The 26514-nt window shown below is 32.1% G+C and overlaps 1 protein-coding gene across 1 annotated transcript; it reads right to left on the bottom strand.

Annotated features, from left to right (window-relative positions):
• Window positions 1-221: 221 nt before the first annotated feature.
• Window positions 222-26504, bottom strand: LOC143046082 (decapping and exoribonuclease protein-like). Its single transcript, XM_076219064.1, has 7 exons — window positions 26079-26504; window positions 23831-24057; window positions 22409-22504; window positions 21728-21845; window positions 20463-20598; window positions 17543-17637; window positions 222-3190 (listed from the first exon to the last, which is right to left on the bottom strand). The coding sequence occupies exons 1-7, from the start codon at window positions 26453-26455 to the stop codon at window positions 2983-2985; spliced, it is 1257 nt and encodes a 418-aa protein (XP_076075179.1). The 5' UTR covers window positions 26456-26504; the 3' UTR covers window positions 222-2982.
• Between the last annotated feature and the right edge of the window lie 10 nt (window positions 26505-26514).

Raw genomic sequence — 26514 nt, 5'->3', positions numbered from 1 at the left:
CGACATGTCCACAGTTGGTTCCCATGGAAATACTGATTGTTTGTTGAATACACGTCATCCAAACGTAACAAAAAAGTTTTCAATCAAGAAATCAAGCATCTTGATAATGCCAGTTTCAGAGAATGTTTAGTTTAAATCAAGAGTTATTTTGTTCAAAGTACTATTTATCCCTACTTTGGATAACAGACTTGTGCCATTCATTTTTAGAAACAAATCAGAAGCAATATTTTACAGTTTTTTTTATTAAGTTTGGCTTCGCAAATACTTTTGACAACTATTTGTAAAATGTAAACTAGAGGCTCTCAAGAGCCTGTGTCGTTCACCTGTATTTACTGATGCTTTGAAAATCATGTAAAATAAGGTTAAATCATAATTAAAAGTGTTAGATATGAGATATAATAAGATGCTATAACGATATCTTAGATTATAAAAAAAATGCAACAGTTTCGTAAAATCACTAACTCAGGGGCAGCAACTCAACAACGGGTTGTAGGACTCGTCTGAAAATTTCAGGGCAGATAAATCTAAATCTAATGAATATTTTTACAACCAGTCAGATTTGATCTAAATACTTAAGGTTCACAGATATAAACCAAAAACTGCATTTTACCCCTATGTTCTTTTTTATCCATATCTTCCATGTTGGTTGTATATAGCAGGGTCATCGGACAAATTTTTAAAACTATATACCCGAATGATAATTATGGCCAAGTTTGGTTAAATTTGTCTCAGTAGATTCAGAGAAGAATATTTTAGTAGAGATTACAAAAATGTACGAAAAATTGTTAAAAAATGACTATAAAGGGCAATAACTCCCTAAGGTGTCGACTGAAAATTTTGGTCATTTGTCATGCCTAACATAATCCTCGACTTAATCCATCATTTTTGTGAAATTGTGTTTCCAAAACTTAGATTTATGTTAATGGTTAACAAATTTCGCAAAGAGGCGTTATTGACAATGGTCATGGTCGCCAGTAAGTTGACAAATGAATGTATTCAATCATTGGTAATCCACTTTCTTTTTTATGTGACAAGATAAAACACATAGAAACGATAATGAAAACTGAATCTAGCTAAATTAATAAGCGCATACAGATTTTATTTCTCTCCAATAACAGTTTTGTAAAATTATGATTAATTAAAGTCCGGATTGATGATACCATAGGGTCATTTTTTTGGTTTATGAATTACAAGAGAGACAGAGAGAGTTAAACGCATAAAGTCAAAGTAAGAGCTAAGTATGTATTTGACCAGCTCCTATTTCCGTCTATCAACATCTAAATATAGTTATAATATGCAAATCCTGATTTTCTAATGTAAACGCACTTTGTAAAAAGGTATATTTTCAAGATAAAATTTAGTAGATAGCAAGCTATAGCAAAGCCACTTAGTGGGAATGCAATGAGTTCATACAGCAACATGTCTGTGATGAAATCAACATGTATATTTACTTAAAACGTTACAGATAAAATGTGTTGCATACTGTTGTTTGTCTTCCTGTATTTTCCATGGCGTTGTCAGTTTACTTTCGACTTATGAATGTCATTTTGGTATCTATTGGCTCTCTCTCATATCAAATGATCAGAACAGGTCAGGAGCTTGTCTCTATTACGACACTGGGTTTTTATAAAAATTGATATTTTGCTTTTTAATTTAGTAAATAGTTATCAAAGGTACCAGGATTATAATTTAATACGCCAGACGCGCGTTTCATCTACACAAGACTCATCAGTGACGCTCAGATCAAAATTTTTATAAAGCCTAACAAGTAAAAAGTTGAAGAGCATTGGGGACCCAAAATTCCCAAAAGTTGTGCCAAATACGACTAAGGTAATCTCTGCCTGGAATAAGAAAGTCCTTACTTTTTCGAAAAATTCAATGTATTGTAAACAGGAAATAATGTAATGAGTCTGATTGTCAACAAGGCAATATTAATTTTAAACCTTGAAAACTTAACTAATGGTTCAAAAACTGTTTTCAACTGGTCTTTCGTATTAGGAATATAAATACAGCTTTATCATAATATCAAACAAATTTCATTAAAAATTAATATATTTTTATTCAATAACAAGAGGCTCTCAAGAGCCTGAATCGCTCAACTTGATTTTTTGGCATTGATCTTTCATTTAAATCGTAAGTGTCCAATTTCATCGTAGTTTGTTTTATCATCTGAAAATTTCAGGGCTGATAGAACTTGACCAATGAACAGATATATCCCATGTCAGATTTGCTCTAAATGCTTTGGTTTTTGAGATATAAGCCAAAAACTGAATGTTACCCCTATGTTCTTTTTTTAGCCATTGTGGCCATGTTTTTTGACGAAACAAAAAATAAACACAAACTTTATTCTAGATACCCCAAGGATCATTCAGCTTAAATTTGGTTGGAATTTGTTTCAGTAGTTTTAGAGGAGAATATTTTTTAAAGTTAGAAAACATGATCAACAAACTGTGTAAAATTGTCCTTCAAGGGTAATAACTCTTTAAGGGTCAATTGACAATTTTAGTCATATGAACTTATTTGTAGATCTTACTTTGCCTAACATATTTTCTGTTTACAGCTTATCTTTATCATTTATTCTATTCAAGATAATAACCAAAAACTGCAAAATTTCCTTAAAATTGCCAATTTAGTGACAGCAACCCAACAATGGGTTATTAGATTCATCTTAAAATTTCAGGGCTGATAGAACGTTACCTTATGAACACTTAAACTCATGTCAGATTTGCTGTAACTGCTATGGTTTTTGAAATATAACCCAAAAATTGAATTTTACCCCTATGTTCTATTTTTAGCCCTGGCATCCATGTTTTTTGACGAATCAGAAAATAAAACAGAAACTTTATTCTTGATACCTTAAGAATCATTCAGCTAAAGTTTGGTTGGAATTGGTTAAGTAGTTTCAGAAGAGAAGATGTTTGAAATAGTTTACACCAGACGGACGACGACAACGCATGACGACGGACGCCAAGTGAGGTAAAATCATTTCCCAGGCGTCATTATTCTATCAACAGGATTGGACAATTTTTCAGAAGTTGGTTCTGCCATCTTCATCTTTTTTGTATCTGGTTCCTCTTCTGGTACATTGGTGGTGTACCAGTCTGGTAAAAACTGATATTCTCCTGAATTAGTAGGCTGTTTTTGAAGTTGTACATCACTTCCAGGTTTCCAGCTCATAAGGTATACCAACCTATAAAAAAGTATTTCTAATAAGAAACCATGACATGACTGTTAAAGAACCATTCAAACTATTGCAATTCATTAAAATTGAACACAATTGGTTTTGTTTCATTGCATAAAATTGTAAATACCGAACTTCTCTAGGAAACCCACAGTCACGTCACCTTTGTTAATAAATCATATCAGATTGAATTCAATTCATCTTTACAATTGCTGTACAGCTGAATTTCTTTTAAATCTTTTGTATAGTCCTTTGAAAGGTACGGTTTTAATTTTTGAGTAGCTATAACAGTGTCAAAATTGACCTTTAATGATATTTCTACTAAATGTGTTTTCTTTACAATTTACCGAGTGTTCTATAATCTAAATGTAAAATCCTATTGGAAAGATTTCATCTTCAATATGTTTTTATATTTAATTAAGTGTACATCAGCAATAATCCAATATCAATTTCCAACTATCTCCTTGTTAAATTATATGGGTACTCTAGAAGAAAAAAACATATTTTTGAGGTGTTATTTAGTTTACTGTTTCTCACCATGTATACGTACAATACGGTATTAAGCAAATTAAGAGGCTGGAGATACAAATGGAACATTCAAAACTCATAGTTTGAGAAAACAACGCCACAGGAAAAAAATCATAAGGAGCGCCAACTGACTGTCAAAGAGGGGGCTCGCGCTGACATGCCTTAGTGATTCCCCGTATAATAAACAAAAAATTCACACGAATGGATGAGGGAGGCGGGGCGGGGCGGGCACCAGGGCCCCCACTTTAAATCCGCCTCATAAAATACGACAGTAGAACAAAATACAAAGAAGTTTACAAATAGTTATCAAAGGTACCAGGATTATAATTTAGTACGCCAGACGCGCGTTTCGTCTACATAAGACTCATCAGTGACGCTCATATCAAAATATTTATAAAGCCAAACAAGTACAAAGTTGAAGAGCATTGAGGATCCAAAATTCCAAAAAGTTGTGCCAAATACATCTAAGGTAATCTATGCCTTGGATAAGAAAATCCTTAGTTTTTCGAAAAATTCAAAGTTTTGTGTACAGGAAATTTATAAAAATGACCACATTATTGATATTCATGTCAACACCGAAGTGTTGACTACTGGGCTGGTGATACCCTCGGGGACGAAACGTCCACCAGCAGTCGCATCGACCCAGTGGTGTAAATAGTTATCAAAGGTACCAGGATTATAATTTAGTACGCCAGACGCGCGTTTCGTCTACATAAGACTCATCAGTGACGCTCATATCAAAATATTTATAAAGCCAAACAAGTACAAAGTTTAAGAGCATTGAGGATCCAAAATTCCAAAAAGTTGTGCTAAATACATTTAAGGTAATCTATGCCTGGGATAAGAAAATCCTTAGTTTTTCGAAAAATTCAAAGTCTTGTAAACAGGAAATTTATAAAAATGACCACATTATTGATATTCATGTCAACACCGAAGTGTTGACTACTGGGCTGGTGTTACCCTCGGGGACGAAACACAATGTAAAGAAAACTGGAGATAAAGCAACACCGGCACCATGAAATTACTTTGGTTCACCACTGTTCATATCAAATCACCCGTCGTGTTACTCGTACAGGAACAAATTCGGTGGAGAGTCATTTAGTGACGTCACAATCGAGGAAAATAGGACAAGCTTGAGGTTCCAATTGGGACATTCTCGTGGTCATTCGTAATACAGATATTCCATAACGGTCAACCGACTCGTGATGGCGTCCGTAAAACTATCGAAGGGATGATTTCATTGACGAAATATTGAAATATTTAAACTATCAAACAACAAGAAGTAGCTATCTGACAGATCCCAAAATGTTCTTAAGTAATAAAACTCATTACTGTTTATTATTGTTGTAAATGACCTTAAATGAGAATCTTAAACGTAGCGTCTGGCCAAATTAGGCCTAACCCTAAACTAAAACTAACGCAAAAGAGCCCAAACTTAAATCTGTAACACTCTATATATATATATAGAATTTATACTGAAAACTGATCAACTATATAAATATCTTGTTAAAATATAAAGCATGATAGTAAATGGTTTGATGATATTCCTTTTTATTTTCGAATTCAAAGGACCAAGGAAAAAAAAGTGGCCTTATTATACCTTCTTCGTAATCTGTTGGTATTCCGTTGAAATACAAATTTGCAAGCATCAGCTATTCAGTTTCAGTTGACAAACACAAAGAGAAAAGGTTTAATTACTATTGAATTAGATACATTTGTTGTATACATTTTTAAAATTAAGCAGTAATATATAATATGGTTTAAACGGAACTTAATTCGTAATATGTCTATTAGATAAACTATTATCTTTATTGCATTTTTTTTCATGGCATTAAAGATTCCTAATGTAACAAAAGTCTGACTTATTTGAGGACAAAATAATGATCAATGAAAATTAATGGAATAAAGTATCACTCACATTAACTAATATAACACAAAGCTTTTTGGTTAAGTGACAATCCAAAGTTTACTGGGGTGTTTTGAAAGTTATTGGATTCAATGACAACATAAAATAGAATGTTATCTTAGTAATGGGCCATTAAGCATAATTTGTATCAAAGGTCAGTTCTAGGACACTAGAGGCAAAAACAGGATATTGTTACACGATATCGGTATTTTGTTTTTATCAAAATGTTAGCTTTTTCATTATCAATGCACAACTTAAAAGCCTGCAGAATTATTTACAATATATGAATGTACAATTCAAAACTGTTCACGTACATGCATAATGTGAATCAATCATTGACAAATGCTTTTCTCTTTCCCAATTCATGAACATAGTTTTAGTCATCAGCTGTATTTTCCCCTTTGATGTATATACTACTTTAGTTTTTTTTTGTTTTTTTAGCTTTGAGCGTTCCTTCTGTATGAAGAGCTTCGGACATTGTCGTACGTTTTTTGGTTGCACCTCAGTGTTTTTGTTGTTTCGTTCTTTCCCCCTTATAGTTGATGTGTTTACCTCAGTTTTAGTTTGTAACCCTGATTTGTTTTTTCTCAATCGATTTATGACTATCGAACAGCGGTATTCTACTGTTGCCTTTATTTATAGAGTTTCATTTTCATTTGAAATTACTGAGTCGATGCTTTCTTTTTTTCAAATTTGTTTCATATATTCAAAAATACGTAAGAAACTAATGTATTAAAACTATTTGTATGTACTTTTTGTTCACTATTTAGCTCCTCAGATTATCTAAGTATCAAATAAAAAAACTGATTGTAATTTTCTTAAAGCTATAGATTCATATTTTGTGCCCTATTTATTTACAAACAAATCTCGTTATAAATAATAGGTGATTATCATGTTTAATGAGTGTATTGTACTGATACAATAATTCTAAATTAATGTTTGATTTCCATATTACAAAATTAATATTTCAGTGCTTTGATCTTTTGCTTTAATGATGTTAACTGCCTTCTATTGTTTGTAGGTCATACTGTTCAGATATTAGGTTATAAATCATATAAATTCTGGATATTAAAACTAAATATAATTGGCAAGTGGTTTCAATTTCTGTTGTTTTACTCACATGAATATCGTGTAATGCAGATTGTTCTTGCTGTTGAAGGTTTTTAACTATCTATTCGAGATTTTAAGGGGAAAAAATAGTAGAGAGTTGTCATCTTAAGGCAACTCCTCGACATTTTTACGTTTTATGTTCATTTGTTTTGTTCAAACATTGTTGTCAATATAATGGAAATTTATGCGACTGTGGTACTAGTGAAAGGTTTGGAGCAATGAAACAAGATTTAATCCACTATTTTCTACAAAGAAAACGCAAGTAACAAATCAGGAATATGACAGTTGTTATCCATTAAATTGATATGTTTGAGCTTTTGATTTTGCCATTTGCTTAGGGACTTTCTGTTTAGTATTTTCCACAGATTTTTGATGTTATTTTACGGTTTTTTCGTAAAAGGTGCAAATTGACAGTTCTACATGGCAGTGTTTGTCAGCTCTTTAACGTTTGCATTAATATTCTTATACTTCTAAAAAATAACTGAATTATTTGTCGAAATATTTGTGCATATGGTGCAATGCAATTGGTACTGTTAATCTTAAACAATCATATTAATTAATTTGTAGCGATAGTAATGCTGATAATCATTATATTCTTACTCTATAGAGCGGGCTATATTGTAATCAACATTTCAGTATGTTCGTTTTTCCTTTTGTCAAACAAATATTTTTCTTCGAATCTCTCCCTTTTAATGCTCAACAGAATTACCCCATATTTAGTCATCATTTTAAAAGATGAGTTATAACGTATTACTATTTTTCTGATCTTTAAAATCTATTTAGTACTGGCATACATTTTTGAATATTTTTGAAACATGGAATGAACTTATTTTTTTGTCAAACAAACGTCATATAACTTAATAATGCATAGTTTGGTGACAATGTTGAACGCAGCAATCACATCGAATTTAAAATCTATTGTACGTTAGATACAGTTAAGAAAATCTCATATCTTAGCTTATAATTTGAAATTAACGATGTCCGTCATTTGAGAACAAAGTTTTGTGACAAAAGACATTTCAAATCATAAAGTGTGCAACATTCCAGCAACACCTGGATATTGCGTATATATCTTCCAGTTGGTACAATATTCCAGAGCTTGCATTCCTTATCAAGATATCCTTGATAGAGGTCTGCTCCTTAGAAAGAAAATTTAAAAACAAGGCTTCAAACTGGTGAAGTTAAAGTAACATGTGCGAAAAATACACAGACTCTATTCATCATAAGTTATGAAATATTTGTTTCACAGATGACGACAAAAATCTTCAATTTAAGTAGCCGCAATCATGTCCTCAAATGTGACATCACCGAAATTAGACTTATCACCGTGGTTTTACTAACATCGGCAACGTGATGGGTGACACTATGAAGCAGAATATGCTTCTCAGTTTTTACATCAGACCATGGCATTGCAAAAGTTAATAATAAGGGTCAGCAGTCTAGACTGGGAACACCTGGATATGGCCTTTTAATAGGTTGCTTGATAGTCTGTCAGAAACCATTAAAGGGAATATAAGAACATGGCATTGAAATAGCTTGTGAACAAACGTTCAGTAGTCCAACCATTGTACACTATAATATTTCCTTGCAATAAGCTAGAAGACAGAGTAAGCAGACACCAAAACATTACCCGGCAAAAAGCTATTTGACTGGCTGTCAAAAGTCCAGAAAACCACAGAACATGACAGTGTAATAGATTTAAACTAGAGGCTTTAAAGAGCCTGTGTTGCTCACCTTGGTCTATGTGAATATCAAACAAAGGACACAGATGGATTCATGACAAAATTGTGTTTTGATGATGGTGATTTGTTTGTAGATCTTACTTTACTAAACATTCTTGCTGTTTGCAATTATCTCTATCTATAATGAAATTGGCCCAGTAGTTTCAGTGGAAAATGTTAGTGAAAATATACAAATTTTATGAAAATTGTTAAAAATTGACTATGAAGGACAATAACTTCGTAGGGGGTCAATTGACCATTTTGGTTATGTTGACTTATTTTTAGGTCTTACTTTGCTGTACAATATTGCTGTTTACAGTTTATTTCTATCTATAACTAGAGGCTCTAAAGATCCTGTGTCGCTCACCTTGGGCTATGTGAATATTAAACAAAGGACACAGATGGATTTATGACAAAATTGTGTTTTGGTGATGGATCTTACTTTACTGAACATTCTTGCAGCTTACAATTATCTCTCTCTACGATGAACTTGGCCCAGTAGTTACAGTGGAAAAAGTTAGTAAATATTTACAATTTTTTTGAAAATTGTTAAAAATTGACTATAAAGGGCAATAACTCCTTAGGGGTCAATTGATCATTTTGGTCATGTTGACTTATTTTTCGGTCTTACTTTGCTGTACATTATTGCTGTTTACAGTTCATCTCTATCTATAATAATATTCAAGATAATAACCAAAAACAGAAAAATTTCCTCAAAATTACCAATTCAGGGGCAGCAACCTGACAACAGGTTGTTGGATTCATTTGAAAATTTCAGGGCAGATAGATCTTGACCTGATTAATAATTTTACCCTATCAGATTTGCTCTAGATGCTTTGGTTTTTGAGATATATGCCAAAAACTGCATTTTACCCCTATGTTCTATTTTTAGCCATGGTGGCCATCTTGGTTGATTGGCCAGGTCACCAGACACATTTTTTTAACTAGATACACCAATGATGATTGCTGCCAAGTTTGATTTAATTTGTCCCATCAGTTTCAGAGGAGAAGATTTTTGTAAAAGTTAACGACGACGACGACGACCTTCGGGCCAGGTGAGCTAAAAAAGACATAAAAAGGTATTTACCCTTTCCTGACATGGGTTGTAACATATTATTCATTATCACTGAACTAGTATATATATTTGTTTAGGGGCCAGCTGAAGGACGCCTCTGGGTGCGGGAATTTCTCGCTGCATTGAAGACCTGTTGGTAACCTTCAGCTGATGTCTGTTCTATGGTCCGGTTGTTGTCTCTTTGACACATTCCCCATTTTCATTCTCAATTTTATTAGCTGATAATCTGAACTGATCATGGTATCATAAAAATAAAGCCTGGTCATAGGCAAACTTCTACTATGTAACTCATGAAACATGTTGATTGATAACAAGACGCTCCTCCTAGATTAGCTGTATGATATCCTTGGTATCCTTGGCATAGATCTTTCATCCCTTTTTCTAGTAATAAGCTAGTTGACAGACAGTCAAAGGACAAAACACAGACCATAATACCACATCCTGGTATAAAAGATGTGAATAGTCAAAATTGTTAGGGGGTGGTAGCAGAGAAGCTATAGACTGAGCGAGCAGCAGAATATGAAACGTAGATATAGGTCAAGAAAAGCAGCAAACGAATAGGGCCTGGTAATAAAATCAATGACAGTAAGTCAGAGGTCTATTAAAAGTTCCATTTAAGAAAAGTACATTTTTTTTTATTATAATTTATACTTGATAAGGTTCGACCACCAATAGCAACATGTAATAATATTAGCAATGGGTGCTAATGCCTAAAATTAACACCCTCTGACCCAGAAATTGGTGGATCATTAACGATAAACAACCATCCCGGGTGAGGTTTATCGATCATTATTTCTACAACATTTCCACCACTTTATTGTTGTTATAAGCAAACTATCTTAATTTATGGCTTCGACTACATCTTCGGTAATATTTTTTGCCCTAGTGTGTGTATTTTAATTTATGGCTTCGACTACATCTTAGGTAATATTTTTTGCCCTAGTGTGTGTATCTTAATTTATGGCTTCGACTACATCTTAGGTAATATTTTTTGCCCTAGTGTGTGTATCTTAATTTATGGCTTCGACTACATCTTAGGTAATATTTTTTGCCCTAGTGTGTGTATCTTAATTTATGGCTTCGACTACATCTTAGGTTATATTTTTTGCCCTAGTGTGTGTATCTTAATTTATGGCTTCGACTACATCTTAGGCAATATTTTTTGCCCTAGTGTGTGTATCTTAATTTATGGCTTCGACTACATCTTAGGTAATATTTTTTGCCCTAGTGTGTGTATCTTAATTTATGGCTTCGACTACATCTTAGGTAATATATTTTGCCCTAGTGTGTGTATCTTAATTTATGGCTTCGGCTTCATCTTCAGTGATATTTTTTCGTAGTCTTAAACTACCCTAACACATCCATCAAGGGGCAGTATATGTTATCATATTCTGTTTATCTTACCATAATGCTTAATAAAGAATTGTGAACTGATTAAGTAACTTGTTCTCCAATCAAGAGGTGGTTATTTTCCTCTAGTTCTCACTTTTATTTTCGCCCCTTTGTCGACTTATTTTAAATACTAGGTAATTATTACGTTTAATAGTTGTATTGTATTGTAAATCAACATAATACAATAAAACAAAACTAATGTTTGATTTCCATCTTCCAAAATTGATTCTTTTGGGATTTCTTTGTTAGCTTGAATGATGTAAATTGCTTTCTAGTGTTCGTAGGTCAAAACGTTATAGTATAAGGTTATAAATCATTTCATTACTGGATATTAAACTCTATACAATAATCAAATAGGTCAATAACTCCTATGAAGAGTCCATTGACGATTTTTAATCAAATTGACTTATTTGTAGATTGTTTAATGTCGATCAATTTAATCCTTAGGAGTCATCAAACACCCTGTATCAGCATCAGGAGATAATTTAATTGTTAGCTAGTTGATAGAATGACAAATGACTAACTTACCAATATAAAAAAACATGCTTGTAAAAGACATGTTGACAAATAGTCAAAACTGAAACTATGTAGCATCACCCTATCAGGCAAAGCCTTTCAATAAACTTTTCTACATAAGAAGTTAAAAGTCAAACTAGGATCAGCAAAAATACCAAAGACACAGACTAAATGGTTAACAATCAGGACGCATAACATTGTGTTCATTATGATGGCAGAACCAAGACAACATTAGAACAGTACCTTGTAATATGATAGTTGACAATTACACATCTACTTATAGTGCCCAAAACAGTGCCCATCAAAACAGTGCCCATCAAAAAAATACTTTTCATACAGTCAAAAAAACCAGAATGTATCAGCAAAAAGTCTGTATACCCAAGAAGCAATAGTTCAGTTAAACGACTATTTGATGGCTATAGATAGGTCTACTCAGGAATAATAATTATATTGTTTGGTAAGAGGATTATTACCTTTAATATATAGACATGTCTTCTAGAAGTCATGTAATGCTCTCTGATGGAAGGCTGGTTCATAGACAGTGTCAGAGGTATACATAGGGGACTTCAGAAATAACCTGGCAATGACCTAACTAATAAACAATATGAAGAAGTTGATGTGCTTCCAATGGTTTTAGTTGATAACCCAGATTTGTGTTCTCTCAATACATTTATGACTTTTGAACAACAGTAAACTACTCTTGCCTTTATTCAAAATAAGACAAAATCATAAAATGTTTAGATCATATTCATAAACAAAACTTTATAAATTTCATGTACCAAAGTGCTTTTTCTGGATTTATCTTCATCAGGAACATTCAGAGCTGAATACTGAAAGCCAAGGATGTATTAGAACCGAGACAGTTGAAAGCTATAAGACCAAGGCTATACATGAGGAATGATTTGATTGATATTCCAACACTTGTTTGTTGTAAACATTCACCAGTGCCACTTCAATACTTGTTTGTGTTACTAAACCTTCACCAGCTACCAGACATGGGGTAATCGTAATCAGTAATCGTAATCAGCTGTAATCGATTACATTTTGCAGTGTAATCCTATGTAATCAGTAATCATGCCATTTCTGATTACAAGTAATCGTAATGTAATCGATTACATAGCAAAAAACAGGTGTAATCATGATTACATTTAGATTACTTTAAGATTACATTCATATGATTACTTGCTGATTACAAATCTTGTATATATATGAAAATAGTTTTTGATAGACAAGATGAAAATAAGAAAATGTAAAGCTTGAATGAAAATCATAATCACGGTCCACTGAACATAGAAAATGAAAGTGGGAATTTCAGGTTAAAGTTTTTGGTCAAGGTAGTTTTTGATGAAGCTGAAGTCCAATCAACTTGAAACTTAGTACACTTGTTGCTTATGATATGATCTTTCTAATTTTAATGCCAAATTAGATAATTACCAAATTTCACGGTCCATGGAACATGGAAAAGGATAGTGCGAGTGGGGCATCCGTGTACTTTGGACACATTCTTGTTTATATATAAAAAATTTGTTAACTAAAGGAAATTGCCTCTCCAATATTTTGTTGAGATTGAGCTCTTAATTATGATGCCTTGAAAGCATTTTTTTCCTTGTTTGAAAACTTCTGATATTAACTCCAATTTCATATAAGTTTATCCAATATTTTAACATAACTACATTGAAATTCAAATGCAGAAAACATTTAGTTCCAATTTGACTTTAATGGTCGACATAAATACATATATAATATTTGAGTCCACTTTATTCAAAATGGAAGTTAAAACCAGATTTCATTTATTGACAAATTGAATTAATTTTGTTTTGCCATAAATTCGTGTATAATATGTGCTTTCTAGTTTTTTATTCTTTATTAACTTTGAGCCTTGTGGCTCATCAGTATAAACAAGTACATGTACAGTATATACATATGGCATAATATTACAAACAAAAGGTGACGTCAGAAGTTTCATGAATACAAAATACCTTTTATTACAATAAACTGTTTCTTGATTTAAAGAGAAATGTATATACTTTCCTAAGTTACAAAGCTGTTTTGTGCTTTCACCTGACAATAATTCTAGTAATTATTAATTAGATCAAAATTTTCAAACAAATAATGACAATCAACCACTTTTAACTTTATTGATATCGTTATTAAGAAAATAAAATGTTAATACCCAAGCCCACCTATTGTTTGTTAAAAAAATGCAAGAAGGGATTAACACCTGTAAAAACATTAATGGATGTGTCAATTATGTCCCAACAGACAATAAAACTATACTTAATTCATTTTTCCTTATTTCTTCAGGTTTTTTGTTAATTAGGCTGTTGGTTAAAATTTGTAGAATAAAATAAAGTTATATCTTTTACATGGAGAAAGGACACTTGTCTTAGCTATTTTATCAAATTAGACATGTTACACTGTACTTGTCTATAAATTCTTTTAAATAAGATGAATAAGTTAAGGCTTTTCAAAAAATCACCAAAAGTAGCTTTGATATTGCAATATACAATGTAATCATAAGTAATCTTAAGTAATCATGATTACTTCAAAGAAAAGTAATCTAATGTAGTCGATTACATATGAAATAGGGTGTAATTGTAATGTAATCGATTACATTTTATTAGCAAAGTAATTGTAATTTAATCGATTACATTTTAAAGTAATCAACCCCATCCCTGCCAGCTACACTCATGACCAAAGGCTTGGAAGCCAAAAATGCTAAATATGTGAGAGCAATAAAACCAAATAGTCTTCAACAGAACAGTCAAAACTTTGTCAGGTCAACTTTGGCAATTGTCTTTGCACCCTTAGATTAGGCACAATGAGATAATTTCATAAGTTGTAAATGTATCATTAAAATCGTGCTTATTGGAGCAATTGCTACTGAACTAATGGTACCCTCAAAGGCTAGTATTTAACAAGCAGCTGTACTAAACAAATGGTATGAAAAAACAAATGATCCTTCTTTCATGCACATAACATGTGTCTTCAATGACCTAAATATAGGTATTCTCCAGACCTAAACTTCTTAATGCCAAAGATGAAAAAAATGTAAGAGCATTCAAAACAAAAGGGTTAAATACCTAATTGGCATATAGCCAGAAGTCTATTCACTTTGAAACTTGGTTATTTAGTAAAATAAGCTAGCATTAAATAAAATTCCTTTGTCATTCTTCTGAAAACATGAGTTTGAAACTTAATCTTACTCATCTCACTGTCTTCTTACTGTCATAATTTGTGGGTTGCTCTCATAAATAAGTCAATATCCTAATATTAAACTGATAAAGAATATATCATATAAAAAACTTTTCCTGCATGCACGTTTAAATAATGTATTACATCATAATTATATCTCCAGCTGATGGGAGTTTCTCATATTCAGTTTCTAAAACTATTAACTATTGATGTTGTGGAATGAACAGTATCACATGGTAATAAATTGATGGCTTCCATACCTTATCCTAATTAAAACATATTCAACTTTGGGGAGGGGAATTGAAGTATCACTGATTAATAATCAAAGCACCAAAGGGTGCTATAGGCAGTTAATCAAAAACCCAAAGGCAAACTTGGCAAAGTTCAGATGAATAGTGTAAAGAATTAGTCAATTATTTATCTCAGGCATTGTTCTCAGCTATTTCTAAAGTATCAAATAATGCTTGTACAGTAATGTTTATGTTATGCAATCCTACCACTTTCAAAAGTTATTTCCAATTTACATTTATAAAGATTCAATGTTTGAGATTATACACATACACTGTCCTATGTTAGGGAAGAGTTTTGTGCCAGTTAAGATGTTTAAGCCGCCACATTCTGTATGCACCTGTCCATAGTGAGGACCCACTAATGCAGGGCTTTCTCATGAAATTGAAGTAGAAGGCTCAATTAAAATTATAGGCAGCTGAAACATGCGTTCAGCGAAGCCAGACGCCCACCAAGCTGTAAGCTTGGTGCCTTACGGCAGGGGGTCTGGGGGCCCAGAAGCTCTGGCATAAATAGAGCATGAAATCCTGCATTCTCGAAATCTCCTGGCACCTAATTTCATCTTTCAACTGACCATTTTTTATGTATGAAATTTAAGAAAGAAATAATAATCTCAAAGAAATTTCATTTTTTTTTATGTTATAGTTTATTTTTATTACCTTATGCTTAAAACTCATTTACTTTTAAAGGAGTTTTATTTATATAATAATCCGGTTTGTTATAAATCTTGATCGATTTATTTTGCATAACTACGTGCATTTGTAAACAAATGACCCCCCTCTTCTCTCTAAAGACTGTTACGCGTATTTAAATCATACAATTATTTCTCAAGCATTGACAGAAAATTGATATATCCTCTGATTCAATAAGTCTGATACATAAATCATTTGGAAATGTTATTTATTTGAGGTCGAGTCGACAATATTCTACTTTCGTTTTTTACCTTGATTCTCTGAACACCACGTGGGCTTTGAAAATGAACTTCAAAAGATACTGTTTTCCAGATTCTGAACAATATGATCTACTACACTTTCTTTACTTTGACTGATATTATTCCATAACATAAGATTGTCATCCTATCCGATTGTCTTCACGTTTTAAAAGCCAAAAAAAAAAGCCAACGAGTTAATGCCCATCGCAACGTCTCTATTGTTATCGTTTAATGACCACCGGAACGTTTCTCTTGTTATCTTTGAAAAGAAACGATGCATTCTGACTTTAAATAGACAACCAATCAGTGACCTGAATTCATGTGAACTATATTTAGCCCACGGTAAACACTGACTTTTCACCCTTGTTTATCGTGACCGCGACTTTGCGACAATACGTCTCTCGGCTGCCTGTAAACATTTGAAAAAGATATTTTTTATCTTTTTGAATTTATATTTTTGTCAGTGAAGTAGCCTGCACTTGAAGCCACCGAAAGCCCTGATCATCAGAATCCTCTCAATTTAAAAGGTACGTAAATTTCGTCTTCTATGTAATTTGAAATTGCCGCCAACTTATTAATAGACTACTGACGTATGTAATACGTATCGATGACGAACAATATTCCTACGACTTTTGCCAATTGGGAAATGTAAACGACTCATCTTTATAGATTTTCGGCGACCAAATGTTTCATACAATTGTTCTTTGGCATCTTAGCCAACAGCACAGGGGATAATAAACTATAGAAGGATTTCTATCGAGCACTACTTCCTATGTGCAACTTCAAAACTTTTGGGAAAATCGACAACCATTTAACGTTTTTATGATAATATTTTTTATATTCCAGAATAAAAAGTATGACAAAAGTGTCCAATTAGTTATAAATAACATGATAGCCAGCCAGATAATAAAAGTGGCACATATTTCAGCATTTATTGGGTAGAACATAAATCTAGGGTGCTCACATAAAGCAGCTTAACTGCTTAAAAATATGTAGGTTTTACTCTGTACTTCATGTTGATTACTTTAATCATGAGTAGATTCCTAGATAAATAATACAATTGAACATTGTGTAATATATCTGACATTTGTATTATTTTAAGTTTCCAGATTTCATGGACAAAAGTTGATCAAATCTCTTTTCTAAATGTTAAATATTTCAATCATGTGTATATTAGAGATGTTCTGAACCTACATAATTTTTACCTTTTAATCTTGTGTAAGATGTCAGAAATATAGTCTCTGAATTTTCGAGATGTCATGCACATAAGTTGATCAAATATCTTTAAATCATTTGTTATATGTCATTCATTTGACCCTTCTGATATAAAGGAAAGTATGATTATCATTTACACTGAAATTTTCAGTACATTATAAATTTATAATTTATAATTCATGTATTAACCCTTAAAACCTACAATACCATTACATTATGGCATTATAAAAACAATGTGAGTAACCCTTTGACCAACTATTTTCAAAAGTGTGTTTTCTAAAAACTTTTATATTGTAAATAAGATTACAGTAAGATGTGGTAAGCAATGTCAATTAGACAGTAAACCAACAAAACAAATTTTTGCCCAATTAGATAACAATGGACCAACATCAAAACCGTCAAACAAGCTCAAATGAGTGATTATTATAGCAAGTTGATGCCATGTGTGTAATGATCTCTATTTTTAATATCTATATTATCTCACCTAGGATTATCTTCAGTTACATTGGCCTTGATGAATGCAAGAAGCTGGTCTAAGAAGTTCAAGGACACATTTGGTTTCCATGGATCTCTCATTTCCTGTATACAAAAGTATTATTGACACTATATTCAACTTAATACTCAAGTTACCAATAAACATAGTAATCCCAAACCCTCCTTACTGACAATAAATATGAACAATACATGTATTAAGCGCTCCATAACAGTAGTAAAGAAAAGCCCTATCTGCAATAGATTATTAAATACAATGAGGCATATATTTTGCTGGTAACTGGATTAAGATTCATCTCAATTCAGTTTAACATTTTGAAAGGGGGTCAATAGACTCATTGAAGATGAGGGAGGGGATATCCCAACACTTAATTGGTATGCTGTGGTGGGATATTCTAACCGATTATGATTTGATTGGCTGGTGTCCACAATCAGTTTTGACCTTGTAAGCCAGAGTGATTGGATACAATGTTGTGCAATCACTGTACTGTTTCAAGGAGAATTCAAATGTTTTATTTTGAGCGCTTGCAAGTATTAGAATGGGAATTATAGTATTATGTTTAAAGTGTTGCAAATGTCAATTCAGTACTGAGTTTGTAGTGCAGTTATAGATACTCTTTAGAATAGTATTGCCAACATTCAGTCTATATAGATGGACCAACTGACCTATTATGTATGATCCTGTACCATAAGCATCTCACTTTTTAACACATAAGAGACCAACAGCTATGAAATGGAAACGAACACAGAATTTCAAATGTTCAAATGCTGAAGATGGCATCACATCATTACCCCCAAACCTCAACTGATACTTTTTTTATATTCTGACTTGTATTTATTTGAAAGTATTAGTATAATAACATATAGACTGATAGTTACTTTTATCTATATAATGGAAATTGATCTAAATCTCGATAAAAAAATCCCTATCTATGCATTAAAAGGAGGTTTTAGTTGTCGTAATATTTGCATGGATTATCACATCCAAGATATACACACTGACAAAATATAATGTTTTCGGATTTGATTATCTTGTTTGGAAAAGTTTATGCCAATTGTATTAGATGTATTTGTAAGTTTTCTAATAAAACAGCACACTTGTTAAATCTTTCTTATCAATAGGGAGACACCATTATTTGATTGAAACGCCCTCTCATGATATCTCCTTATCAAAATCACTTGAAAAAAAACTACTGTTATGTCTGATTAATACAAATACAAATTTTATCTCATAAAACTATGCGTTTTTTTAATAATCTAAATATTTGAGGCATTTTGAATAGTATTTTTAGCTCACCTGGCCGAAAGGCCAAGTGAGCTTTTCTCATCACTTGGCGTCCGGCGTCCGTCGTCGTCCGTCGTCGTCGTCCGTCGTCGTCCTGCGTTAACTTTTACAAAAATCTTCTCCTCTGAAACTACTGGGCCAAATTTAACCAAACTTGGCCACAATCATCATTGGGATATCTAGTTTAAAAAATGTGTCCGGTGCCCCGCCCAACCAACCAAGATGGCCGCCATGGCTAAAAATAGAACATAGGGGTAAAATGCAGTTTTTGGCTTATAACTCAAAAACCAAAGCATTTAGAGCAAATCTGACACGAGGTAATATTGTTCATCAGGTCAAGATCTATTTGCCCTGAAATTTTCAGATGAATCGGACATTCCGTTGTTGGGTTGCTGCCCCTGAAATGGTAATTTTAAGGAAATTTTGCTGTTTTTGGTTATTATCTTGAATATTATTATAGATAGAGATAAACTGTAAACAGCAATAATGTTCAACAAAGTAAGATCTACAAATAAGTCAACATGACCAAAATGGTCAGTTGACCACTTTAGGAGTTATTGCCCTTTATAGTCAATTTTTAACCATTTTTCGTAAATCTTAGCAATCTTTTAGAAAAATCTTCTCCTCTGAAACTACTGGGCCAAATTTAACCAAACTTAGCCATAATCATCATTGGGGTATTTAGTTAAAAAAATGTGTCCGGTAACTCGGCCAACAAACCAAGATGGCCACCATGGCTAAAAATAGAACATGGGGGTAAAATGCAGTTTTTGGCTTATAACTCAAAAACCAAAGCATTAAGAGCAAATCTGACTGGAAGTAAAATTGTTGATCAGGTCACAATCTATCTGCCCTGGAATTTTCAGATGAATCGGATAATCGGTTGTTAGGTTGCTGCCCCTGAATTGGTAATTTTGAGGAAATTTTGCTGTTTTTTTGTTATTATCTTGAATATTATTATAGATAGAGATAAACTGTAAACAGCAATAATGTACAGCAAAGTAAGAACTAAAAATAAGTCAGTATGACCAAAATAGTCAATTGACCCCCTAAGGAGTTATTGCCCTTCATAGTCAATTTTTAACAATTTTCTTAAAATTTGAAGATTTTCAATAACATTTTCCACAGAAAGTACTGTTATAGATAGAGATAATTGTAAGCAGCAAGAATGTTTAGTAAAGTAAGATCTACAAACACATCACCATCACCAAAACACAATTTTGTCATGAATCCATCTGTGTCCATTGTTTAATATTCACATAGACCAAGGTGAGCGACACAGGCTCTTTAGAGCCTCTAGTTGTGCTGGGTATAGAAACATCTCATTAGATATAATTTTAGCATAGATAAGTAATTTTAAATATAAATAACTATTAAATAATTTGAAATAAAATTGAGAATGGAAATGGGAAATGTGTCAAAGAGACAACAATCTGACCAAATAGCCGAAAACAGCTGAGGTCCACCAATGGGTCTTCAATACAGCAAAAAAATCTCGCACCCAGAGGCATTCTTCAGCTGGACCCTAAACAAAAATATGTACTAGTTCAGTGATAATGAACTTCATACTCAACTCAGAAATATATAAAAGAAATGAAATGTCATTCTTTCCCCTCAAAGTTCTAACCTGTAACTGATTGGGTATATCCAGTGTATTGATTGTTTCAAGTCTGTGAACAATGCCATCATCGTCTCTGTAACCACAAACTATCTTAGGTATACCAACTAGGTAACTCTGAGCCCACCACTTTATCAACTTAAACCTGAAAAATAAAGTTCATTTTAAGGTTGTATGTAACCTGTACTTCTGATGATCAATTTCCAAGCAGGTCTAATATTAGTTAGATATCTTTTGAAATGCTAAATGAATACCATATATACTTTTATGTAATATGTAATGTTTTGTAGCTTAAAAGTTCATCTTCTTGTACATTCATCAAAATAAGAATTTTGTATAGGATTTTTTTCTCAAATTTTTGGAGGGTAACTTTTAATGTCTATAACTTCGTCATTTTTAAATCCTATACTTCTTTTATTTAACTTATATGTCATCTGTTATATTCTAAGGGCTATTCCAGAAAAAAATGTATGGAGCGGGGGTTGGGTTGGAAGGCACTTTTTGTCAGCATCCGCCACCCAGACAATTGTAATTGAGACTTACAGTGCATTATAGTGTGAAAAGTTGCTCTGATACCCATCACCCATGTATTATTAATATAGAGTGCCTTCCAACCCCCCCCCCCTCCCCCCCCATACATTTTTTTCTGGAATAGCCCTAATGAAAAAAGCTTACACACACACTAACCTCTCATATAAAGGGGAAAGTTTACAGTAATAGGATGGCATGATTCCTTTAGGATGCTTTTGGACATCATTGTGTTATACAAAACTGTTTTGTAACTTTGACCTTGTCCTTAGATGTGAATAGGGATCTTCCTCTTATTGTATCTAAGATGTGACTAGGGATCTTCCTTTTATTGTATTTAACCATAAATCTGAGTAAGGTGTCAATCCAATATGATGTAATGATTTAGCATCTGGAAATCACTTTTTGTTTGCACAAAGAGTGATTTATTTTACTAGCTTATATCTTGACTGTTGACATGTTGATCTCAAATTAACTAAGGGATTTTCTCTTTTTATGAGTGACCATAAGTCATAAGTTTAAAAAACTATCAACCTGATTTTAAGTATTTAAGATAGAATCCTGAAATTCAAATAGCTGACTTGCCAATTGACTGATATATTTTTATAGATCAAATTTTTGTACCCTGTGCTTTTTTCATTCCCTTGGGTAAAAAAACCAACAAAACAGGCTCTCAATCCAAGACTTTTGTAGTATTGTATATAGTTCTATTTGTTTTTTTTTATACTGATTGAGTGAAGTTGTACCTTTGAAAGTTTTGTCTTTGTCTATTGTATTCTATTTCTCTGTTTGTTTTGAATTCCACATATTTACAGCCTTCACAACCAGATGTTGTGTCTATGGCATCCACTTCTCCTGAGAAAACTGAAACAGAAACACTATGAAAACATGGAAATGCATAATAAATAACCAAATAATTTGTAAATAGGAACCAAAATATAGGTTTATCTTCAAATGTTGGTAAAGTCCTTTTCAAAATCAAATTGTGTCAGAAAACTAAAAAGAACTTAATGTGTCAGTTTTTAAATTTATATCCTTAGAAATAGCCAGACTGTTAGTCATGGTTAATCATTGGAGGACATCTGAAGTAATTTCTCAATCATAGGAGCAATTAAAGTTTTGTAGCTGTAGGGGATGAGTTGCATACTGGTATTTTTTATTACATGGTTAAGATACAATTCTTGCAGGACACTGTAAATTTCCTATATGAGTTATTTGGTCAACAAAGGTTATGGCATAGGAGCTACATGTAACCAGGTAATACTCATAAAGTATTTAACATATATACTTATGGTGTTCATTGAAATAAATCATTTATGATCTGTAAGTCTAAATCACCAAAAGTAAAGTGATTTTAATAGAGAAGATTGTAGCTGAATGTTTAATAAAGACAGCAAGTACTGCTTATTTTGATATGGATGTTTTACCTAAGGAATGTGATTCCAATCTACTTCTAACAACTGTAGAATATTCTTCATTGTTGTTAACAGGTTCTGTTGTAACTGGAGAGCCATCTGGTTTATCTGCAAATTAGATAAAATTTATATTAGTAGACATTCTTTAAATATTAAATCAGAAATAAGAAATTAGCAAAACAAAAGTGCTAACCCAGTGCCTCTGGAGAAGACAGTTAAAGCAATTTGTACACATTATATGCATGTATTTTGGAATGCAAAAAAATTGACTTAAAAGATGCTTAATGGTTTGAATTTATGCTTAACATATGCTAGATGTCCATGACCTTGAACAACTTTTCATTTCATTAAACTACATCAGTATAATTATTGTCATATTTATATTTATATATTGTTATATTTTTTCTTATGAACCATTGACAAAAGGACTTGTTCTCTTGTATTGCATTGTTTCATGTTAACTGTGCCTGGAAATTTAGAAATGATTCATGTAAACTTGTCCCTTCTTTAAATAAACTTATTCTAAAAGGTTACCTATTCAACATTGTAATAAGATCATTGAATATTGTTTTTATGGGTATAAATATTGATTTTGTTATCAGTAAATTAAAAGCCAACTAAATATTACTAGTATGTTATATACATATACATATTCATGGATCTACAATCTGTCGATACCTGCAACTTGGCATTGCACAAGGTCATGTTTTTCTCTGGCTGTTTATGACATCTTTACACTAAATCCATTGGATGTTGGATGTGTACGGATTGATAGTTTAGTCTTAGATGCATGATTTTTTTATTAGTTGTTAGTGGCTTTGAACTAGCTGTCAGATAGCTGCAAGTACTCTCAGATCTGTTCATTGTGTCTTTTTGTGTCGGGATGTATAAGTACCCGGCCACGTCCACTTGTTTTTTTTGTCCATCTGATGAGTTAAGCCTTTTTCAACTGATTTTTGTAGTTCCTTCTTTTGTTGTACTGTTATACCACTGTCCCAGGTTAGGGGGAGGATTGGGATCCTGCTAACATGTTTAACCTCGCCACATTATTTATGTATGTGCCTGTCCCAAGTCAGGAGCCTGTAATTCAGTGGTTGTTGTTTGTTTATGTGTTACATATTTGTTTTTCGTTCATTTTTTTACATAAATAAGGCTGTTAGTTTTCTCGTTTGAATTGTTTTACATTGTCTTATCGGGGCCTTTTATAGCTTACTATGCGGTATGGGCTTTGCTCATTGTTGAAGGCAGTACGGTGACCTATAGTTGTTAACTGTCTGTGTCATTTTGGTCTTTTGTGGATAGTTGTCTCATTGGCAATCATACCACAGCTTCTTTTTTATATATGTTGTTCACTCATAGTCATATATAATTGTTAACCCTTTTAAAACTGTTGATATATTGTGTATGTTCTACAATCCTTAAATCTAGTTATACCTGCTGTGACATATTGTTCAAATTTCCATCCCCAACAACTCATTTCATCCTGTCTTTCTGTCATGTCTGCTTTATTTTTCTTCCTGTGTTCAGTCTCAAACTCACACATATATATTGTATTGTTATATTTAGTGATTGCTATCAACCAATCATCTCTGTTTTCATAAGGTGTACACAGCAATTTAGTTAGCAATCCTCTCCAACATATAAAATCTGTATGTAAATCTCTGGAATAATAATAGAAATGTTCAGTTTTACATGTTAAATCATATATTTACATTTATTATAACCAGGAATGCACTTTGCAGTGCTGCTGCTTAGAACAGGGAAAAAACCTGCACTCAAAATATTAAAATATAACAATGACAAGTCTGTATATAAAAAGCAGAAGATCCAAAATATGTACAGCCACAAATATTAGATCAAAATTTGAGATTACAACACAAATAAAATTAAGAGGTCATTACTTTGACATATACAATGTATAATGTAATGTGCCAAAAAGAGGTTACTTTTACATATAATTATAAATATTTGGGCATCACTTTTATACCCAGTGGAAAATTTTTTCAATGTAAAGATGAACTGTACAAAAAGTCTATGAAAGCATGTTTTAAATTACAACAATGTATGTCATCGTCAAACCCTAAGTGTTTCAGCTTTACTTCAATTATATGACCATACTGTAAAACCAATTTTAACCTATGGATGTGAAGTCTGGGGTATGTTTTCTTTAAACTCAGCTGCATGTAAGAAAAATGATCAATATATTTTAGAAAAGGTGTTTTCAAATCATACATCTGAAAAATCACATATCAAATTTATGAAATATGTTCTAGGTGTAAATAAGAAATCCAGTAATCTTGCTGTGACATCTGAACTAGGGAGATACCCAATGTATTTTTATATTATATTAGCAATGTTGAAATATTATCATCGACTCGATAATTCTAAGAACATGTTATTATATGATGCATATTTATGTAGTAAAGAACTTCACAATAATAAAGTGAATACATGGTTTTCAAGTATAGACTGTATTTTAAAAAAGCTGGGCATACAAACATGTAATTTAAAAACCAGTATCTACTCTTTAACAAAATTTATCAAAGATAAGCTATATAAAAACTATCTACATTTCTGGAAGGAAAATAGAAATAAAGTTTTACAATCAGATCAAGGTAAACTTACTACCTATTTCTCATTTAAAACTCTATTTTGTTTTGAAAAATACTTGGATCTAAAAGATTTTAGATTAAGACAATCAATCTGTAAAATTAGAATAAGCGCTCATCCATTAAGGATTGAGACTGATAGATATGCCAAACTTTATGTGAATAGGACACTGAGAAAATGTTTATACTGTACTTTAAATAAAGTTGAAGATGAGATACACTTTGTAACTGAATGTCCACTATATATTGATAACAGAAATGAGTTTTTTACTGAAATTTCTCTAAATTGTAATAATTTTCAATCTTTAGACAATTTTTCAAAGTTTTTATGGCTATTTACACAAGAAAATTTAAATGTGTATAAAGATGTAAATTGTATTATCTGGTTCTGTCCTGGCCTTTTATAGCATTTTTAATAGTATTAAACAATGTTGTTTTCTTATATGTCTCTAATTTATGTCTAATCTTATGTACTTGCATGTAATGTCATGAAATCTCTGTATACATGTAGGGCCCTTTTATTGGAATAAAATATTCTTTTTCTTATTCTTCTTATTCTTATAAGAAGTCATATTGCAGCTATTTCTAAATCAAACAAACATGAACCAGGAATGAGTATAAGTATTTCATCATAAATAATAAAGTTCATTTGTAAATATTTATGAATTGGTGTTGGAGTATATTTACACAGAGCTCTTCAGTTTATTGATTCATAATGAACAAGAATCCAAATTGGCAATATCCACAAACTGGTGTACAATTGGTGTAAGAACTTGACATTTATTTCAGTGCTTATATCATTGTATATATAAATAATCAAATTATTTTTAACATTTGCATCAAATATAAACCATTTACGCACAAGCATTTGATTACACAGGACTCAGAACATTTGGGCCAATTAAGCATTTGGGATTAGAAAAAGTAGTAGTGTTGCATGAACCTGGCTCTCCATCTGGGGAACTATAGTACTAATGGTTTTAACTGATTTCGGTAGTCTGCATATTGTCGAACAAATTTCACAAAGAAAATAAAAGCATTTCTTAAGTTAGAACCTATCATTCTATAACTACCTATTGTTCTGATTATTTCCATCTTTTGTTTGTAGTTGAAATTTAGACTTGTTACATAAAATCCAACGAAGAATGAAATCCAAATATTCTTTTTTACTTTCATCTTTGCGTATCATTTCTTTGTATCCTATGGTTAGGTCAAAGTTTACATTATTTGGATTTCTAGGAGGTATAAAATATTTCATGTTTGATCTGTTAGTGTTGAAGAGTCTATTTTTGTCAACTGAATAATTTCCAATCTCGTTTGGTTTTCTGAAAACGGGAGGCTTTCTGTCAAATCTATTAGTAGGATGTGTCCTAAATGATACGCTTTTATTTTCGGTTTCTGTGTCTGATTGTAACTTTTCTCTTTCCCTATAGTCAACTGTTCGTTTCATTGTGGCTGTTTGTAAATCAAATCGAAAGTGAAAATACAAAAATAGAACAGGAAACAATA

This window comes from Mytilus galloprovincialis, chromosome 9 (assembly GCF_965363235.1).
Source record: "Mytilus galloprovincialis chromosome 9, xbMytGall1.hap1.1, whole genome shotgun sequence".
Classification (NCBI taxonomy): domain Eukaryota; kingdom Metazoa; phylum Mollusca; class Bivalvia; order Mytilida; family Mytilidae; genus Mytilus; species Mytilus galloprovincialis.
The sequence above is the reverse complement of the archived record's forward strand: the minus strand, read 5'-3'. Positions and strand labels throughout refer to the sequence as shown.